The sequence below is a fragment of the Vombatus ursinus genome, unplaced genomic scaffold (genome assembly GCF_900497805.2).
Source record: "Vombatus ursinus unplaced genomic scaffold, bare-nosed wombat genome assembly UNPS02014786.1, whole genome shotgun sequence".
In the NCBI taxonomy this organism is placed as follows: Eukaryota; Metazoa; Chordata; class Mammalia; order Diprotodontia; family Vombatidae; genus Vombatus; species Vombatus ursinus.
In genome coordinates this window covers 12,248,903-12,255,472 of record NW_020954564.1, presented here as the reverse complement: position 1 = coordinate 12,255,472, position 6,570 = coordinate 12,248,903, and the positions used below count along the sequence as shown (strand labels likewise).

Genomic DNA, 6,570 nt, shown 5'->3' with positions numbered 1-6,570 from the left:
TGCTTTTACTCTAGGAGGTGGACTGGGGGAAGAAACCACCTAGTCTCATCCTAGGAAGCAGTGTGTAGTGAAGAACACTGGGTTTGGAGTCAGGAAACCCAAATTTAAGACTTGGCCCTGTTAGTTGCAATATAAGTCACTTTACTATCATTTTCTCTTCTGTGAGATAAACATTAAAGCAAAAATGAGTGCCTACTGCTGGGGATCCAAAGATAGTCCCTGAACTCAAGGAGCTTCTATTCTGCATCATTCTTGTATCACTTGACAAGGGTCTTACAAATTTTTTTTTAAATTTTGTAAACCTTAAAGCACTATAGAAACATGCACTATAATTTTCAAATGGGTATTCTAAATAACTGGTTACTGGTAGGAAGGTGGGGGGTGATCTAAAGTATCCCCTGACCCCCCATTCAAGAAGGGTCCTGTGGAGGACAGAAAGGATTCCCATGAGCAGCAGAGTGTAGAAAAGGTCTCTGTCCCTAAAATTTCAAAGTAGTATAATCACTATCCCAGTACATCAACAGAAGCAGCTTCAGTAACCTGGGGTAACGAGCCCTGAGGTCATCTATAGTTGCATCTGTCCCCTTCTCTGGACTTGGTTTCAAATGCCAGTTCTGCTGCTCACTGCTTTGGTCAACTTGGACCAGTCGCTTCTTTCTATGAGGCTGTTGGACTACTCCAGGAGTTAAGCTGGGGTCTGTGAACATGTTAGAAAATTTTTTTTAAAAGAATAAGTTTCAATATCATTGGTTTCATTTGTAATCTTACAATATCTCATACATTTAAAAATGTTAATTCCAAGAAGAGTTCTTGTTGGCTTCACCAGACTGCAAAGGGGTCCAACAACACAAAGTTAAGATCACTAATGTTCCTTCCAGTTTTATAGCTATCCTACTACTGTAGGTCTTTACAATAACCTACCAGGATAATAATATCCTCTTAACAGGTACCAGTGTCCTCTGCTCTTCACACTGCCTGAATAATCTTTTATTCGTAGATTTGGTCATTTCACTTCTTTGCTCAAAACTCTTCAGTGATTTAGTGGCCTGTTACCAGCTGAATAGAGTTCAGACTCATTTGTTTGACAGTCAAGGCCTTTCTCTTAACCTTTCTAGCCTCATCTCCTAATCCTCTTAAAATTCTACAGTCCAATAGAACTGGGCATCTCTTCTCAACCTCCCCACCTCCCTCCTCCCCCCCAGTATACAATTTACATTCACCATGCCTTAGCTCATGTTATTCCTTATCCTTGGAATGTCCTCTCTCCCTCTGCCTGCTGAATCCTTACCCTATCCCAACCTTCAAAACCTAAGTCATGCTATTTACATGGAACCTTTACTAATGCTCCCCATCTAAGATAACCTTCCCCTAACTGCCTTCAAATAGTACTGTTTTACACATCCCCAATATAGTCATCTTGTTTGTATATATAGTTGTTTGTATTTTATCCCTCTATTAGACTGTGAGCTCCGTGAGGGCAGGGAGAATGTCTTGTCCAGACAATGTATTTCTCCGAACAGTGTTCTTCAAACAGTAGGTGCTCAATAAATATTTGAATCTCAACCTTTGCTTTCAGTGATTTATTCCAAGGTATGGTATTAACCTCAATATCTGAAGGGCTCCCAAATGGAAGACTTTTCTTGTAGCATTAAAGGAGAGAACTAAAAAGGAGTGGAACTCATAATAGAGATCTGGACCATGTACGTGGAAGAACTTAAAAGCTGTTCAGCAATGGGAATATGCTGCCCCCTGTAGTTGAGTTCCCATCACTGTAAGTGTTCAAAAGGAGGCTGGCTGTAAGACTAGTGTAGTAGAGTGAAATGTAGGGCAGAAAATCTTGCATCTCTGTGGGGAATCCTCCCTAACCTCCAATATTAGGACCATAGATTTGGAGATCGATGAGATAGATAGACTACCTTCATTTTTTTCTATGAAGGAGGCCTAAGGTCACACGTGTAGTAAGTATTACCAGAGCTGAGATTTGAACTTGGGTCCCTGGATTACAAATTCATTGTTCTTTTTAGATGACTCAGCCAGCATAGAAACCAGCTCTGTGTTTCACTAGTATCCAAATTAGTTTAGAGTGGAGAACTCAATAGAAGCACTGAATCTGGAATTTAGAGTCAGATTCAAATCTCCACTTAACTAGCTTATTTTAGGCAAGTTACTCCCTAAACACCATTCTTCTGTGAAAGGACGATGCCACCTAAAACTACTTCTCTTGCTTTGTAACAAAACAAAGTGGTGTAAGAAATGTGAGCAGTTATTCCTAGCCCCAGCCCCAGTCAGCAGGGTAGGAATGAAAGCGACAATGCCAGGTATAGAACCAGCTTGCCAAAGGTACTCCAGAGGTGTGGGACCCCAAGCTCTCTTCAGATGTAGAGAGGGGAGGTCACTAATACAGTGCAATCGAAAACTTTCTGATACATTGTTAATAGCATTGCAGATTTAGAAGATGTAGAAAGTGCACAGGATTGGTTGGGCTTCCTCTCATTTCCCGTATGTTTTACCTTTCTACTTAAAGCCAGTAAGAGGAATAAAACCCATTTGGCCTAAGCTTATGTCCAGTGTAGCTGAGGTGGTAGGGCACAGGAGACAGGGCTGTAATCCCATGGCAAAGGGCCTGGACAGTCAGACTAATTCTGGACTTGGAGTCATTGAAGTGTTTTGAATAGGAGTCATATAATTAGACTTTGGCATCATTAAACCAAGATCTGTCCTGAAGAACGGAATGAGCTTACCAGCCTGTTGGCAAGTCTCCTGCCACCTCCTCCTGTAAGCCTTATATGACCTTCAGCCTTTGCTGCTTTGCCTTGTACCTTCCTTGTACACAAGATGCAAGTATTATAGCAATTTGTTGCCTCCTCAAACTCTTTGAGAGCAAGAACCAAGGCTTATCTAAACCCAAGGCTAGTACTTAATGTAAGGAAGATGAGTTCAGTTAAAGGGTCTGAAAGGGATTATGTTAGAGATGAGCTGCGAACCAACCCAAGGTCAGGGCCAGGGCCACTGTGTTTGTGCTTTAGGCAAGGTTTGAAAAATGTCTTACCTAAATTCACTGGTGGCTTTGAGTCTTTACTCTAAAAATATTTAGTGGACAATAATGGAGAAGTTTAATCTGGCACTGAAAACATCTTAGAACATTTTCAGTCCCTAAGTGATGGAAACCATCCTTTACAGAGGGGAACCACTAGAGGCCTCCAACTGAAGATACTGACATCGTGGAGAGCTTTCAGTTAGCTGAGTAGGGGGAGTGGCCACTTGTTTATGCATTCATTACTTTGCTGCTGAGTAAGTTGGGGCTGGGGGAGAGGGGCATGGCTGGGGACTGGCTAATGAAAACTTTTGGGGCAAAATGATAAAGGAATACTTTAAGAAGAGCCATAATTTTCATACATCAGCATTTTTATCACCTTAAAAGACTTAATGGTTCAAAAAATAAAACCCAGAAAAAACTCATTGCTCAGTGGCCAACCCTGGTGACAAGCTGAAACAGAATGGTCTAGGACAAAAGACACATGGTCTGTTGTGGGGTCTCCTGAACTCAAAGCCTCTCCAATTTAGTTGGTAGGCACTAATCCAGCTTATGCTCAAGAGAAGCTTTCAAGACAAATGTCAGTGGAATGAATGCCTATACTTATTAAAATGAAATAAAATTGAAGAAATAATAATAATACAATGTTACTGGTTTATATTTCAATTCATAAAGTTTACACACTTAAACTACCCCAGCACAATGTCCACACAACTTAATATTGGACACACAGTTGTTTGTTTGGGTGATTAAACAATAAAAATGATGTAAGCAGTTAAGGAAAGGATTGGGTATATAGCTGCATGTCACCTCCATCGTCACAGGTCACATTAGCGAGCATTAGTACAGTCAACAAGAAAAGTACAAAATAAACCAAGTATCTTTATATACAAACCAGTGTCTCTTCTTGTAACCAGCTTGCTCACACTGCACATAGGGTAAAGGAAAAAAAAAGTATCCACTGATACAAGAGAGATTTGTCAGCACAACATAAAACCATTATAAATTAAAAATGAAAGTGAAAATAACAATCTTTAAAAAAGGAACAAGGTGCTAAAAATCTTCATTCGATAGCTTTCAAGTGAGAACTTCAAGCCAGTGTGAATGGGGAGAGGCCCATGCACAGGAAGTACTCTGAGAACAGGGCTCCTGAAACCCTGCTCACAGATCCAGAGTCTGAGCAGGTAAGATATCCCCGGAAAGTCAGTGAAAGTATATAGCTGGTGAGTCCCAGAGCACCACTACCTTGCTGCAAGTGCAGATAAACATACATACACATCCCGAAAGACCAACTACATGTGTACAGTTCAGTTTCTCCTCATTCATACGTATGTGCAAACTAAAAACCTTTTGATATTAGGGAACTCATCTTGTCATGGGGGGGAGGGGAGAGAGAGAAAAGGAACAGCCCTCAAATGGAATCAGTTGTCCAAAATGGCCACATAATTAGTTACACGTCAGCAGTCCTCGTGTTGGGATTCCAACAGGGCTGATTTTGTGTGGGCTTGGGAAGGACAACTTAGATCTGTCTATATGACATAAGTAAAATGACATTTGCCCCATTTTTGATTATTTCACATCTCACATTCAAAGACAAGTCACCCAACACGGAGCTGTGAAGTCATTTGGCAGCTAGTGCTTTTAAAAAAAAAAAAGAATTGCATAGAATTGATTAGAAACACGTAAATAATGCCAAACAGAAAAATGTGCGGTGTGTTGTCTAACAAAACCAGATGGTGTCAACCATAGGTGTGAAACCCTTCCATTTTTTTTCCTTTTAAAAAACTCCCTGGATCCTACCTGGAAGACCCCTTACAGATAGATAGACTTGAGTTATATTCTTGGTTAGTGACATTCCACCTCTGCTATTCTCTCTATATGTATATACACATACATGTGTGTGAATATATCTCTATGCACACATATATACATGTGTGCATGTATGTATATATACAAATGTGTATATATATATACACATACTTTTATATACACACACACACACATATATGCATGTATGTATGTGTGTATACACACACACGGACACACCCACAAATCAAGGTAAAAAAAAAAATCCAAACTGACCAAAAGATCCCTACACCTGTAATGTAAACTTGGCCGCAGGGTATGTTAAGTTTTCATACCTACTTTGACTTTGTGAAAAAGGCCTCTTAGGGGTCTCAATAGAGTGCTTCTTGGAAGAGTTTCAATCTAGCTAGAACACCTGTTAAATATCAGTAGTATGGAGAGTCCTACATAGGAAGCCTTGTTTTGCATGTTTTCCATCCACTTTACCATTGATCTATTAAAATCCTGACATGCTGCTGTGTTTCTAGGTTATATACATTCTGGTCCTCTGACATGTCACAGAATTCAAACATCTGGCCGAGGAAGGCAGCCAAAGGTGGTGTGTGTTAAGAAGAAGATGTCTCTATCTGGAGGTGTCGCCTCAACAAGTCTCTTTCCCTTGGACACCAGTCACTGTCTTTATAGAACTTATGGTTCGGTTGAACCAAGTCTTCTTGGCAGCCTGGACCTCATTGAGTGCGAGACCCAGATGGTGTTCCAGGTCCTGAAAGAGAAAACATATGACCCACAATTACATTTCTGCAGCTGCCACCAAATGACCTGATGGAGCTAGTTCACTCCAGCTTTCAGCTGGCTTGGCGCTGTGAAGTCTTAGGTCTCAAGACACTTACTGAGTGACCCTGCGCAAACCATTTCATGAGGCAGTGTGGCCTAGTGGCTGGAGTAAGGAAGAAATGAGTTCAAATCTCACTTTTTCCACATTCCATTTGTGTCACTCTGGGCAAGTCATTCTTCAAGGCTCCTAAGTTGTAGAGAAGGGGCTCAGAGGAGGCTTTCTCTACAGGAGCAATCACGGGTCTGCTCCAAAATAAAATTACTTCTCAAGGTTGATGGGAGACTAAAATGAAAGAACATTCCTAGTGGGCTATGCATATGTCAGGAACTACTATTTTTACTGACTTGTGCTTTATAGAATTATATAGGATTTAGGTCTTGGAAGGGAGCTTAGAAATAACTTAGACCAAGTAGGTCCCATAGCAGAGTTAACCCTAGGTCCTTTTACTCCAAATTCAGCTCTCTTCAGTACACTATGCTACCTAATTACATCAAAACTCCCTACTGTAAAGCCGGGTATCTTTTGGCCAACTGCTTATTTTTAACAGCATTCCTATAGAGCCAACTGTCCCTCTGTAATGTTGTTTTGCCTAAAGCTGTTTCTTTCTAGCGCCAATTGAGCGACAGTGCTCAAAGGCCAAGATCTTGGTCCTTAGCATCTTATTAATTAATTCTCTGTCACATTCATGTACTCAATTCATGCAGTGAATTCTCCATTCAGTTAAATAGGTCTTTTATGTTCAAGACACAGTACGGGACACAGAAATGGAGAAGACAGTGCTTCTGTCCTTATGTCCAGTAGGTCTTCTCTATAACACAGAAGAAGAGGTAAAAGACATGTACAAATAACTTTGATACCACAGGAATCTGAATGTAGCTATGCTTTCTCTTCTCCA

At 40.7% G+C, this 6,570-nt stretch overlaps 1 protein-coding gene across 4 annotated transcripts in view; it reads right to left on the bottom strand.

Annotated features, from left to right (window-relative positions):
- Positions 1-5,073: 5,073 nt before the first annotated feature.
- The window catches only part of LOC114047174 (rab GTPase-activating protein 1), a 218,109-nt gene continuing 216,612 nt past the window's right edge, over positions 5,074-6,570 (bottom strand). For all 4 annotated transcript variants that reach the window (XM_027867964.1, XM_027867966.1, XM_027867965.1 and 1 more), the window contains one exon: positions 5,074-5,603. In XM_027867964.1, the coding sequence (XP_027723765.1) occupies positions 5,481-5,603 (123 nt within the window). In that variant the 3' untranslated portion in view covers positions 5,074-5,480. The remainder of the gene's footprint in view (positions 5,604-6,570) is intronic.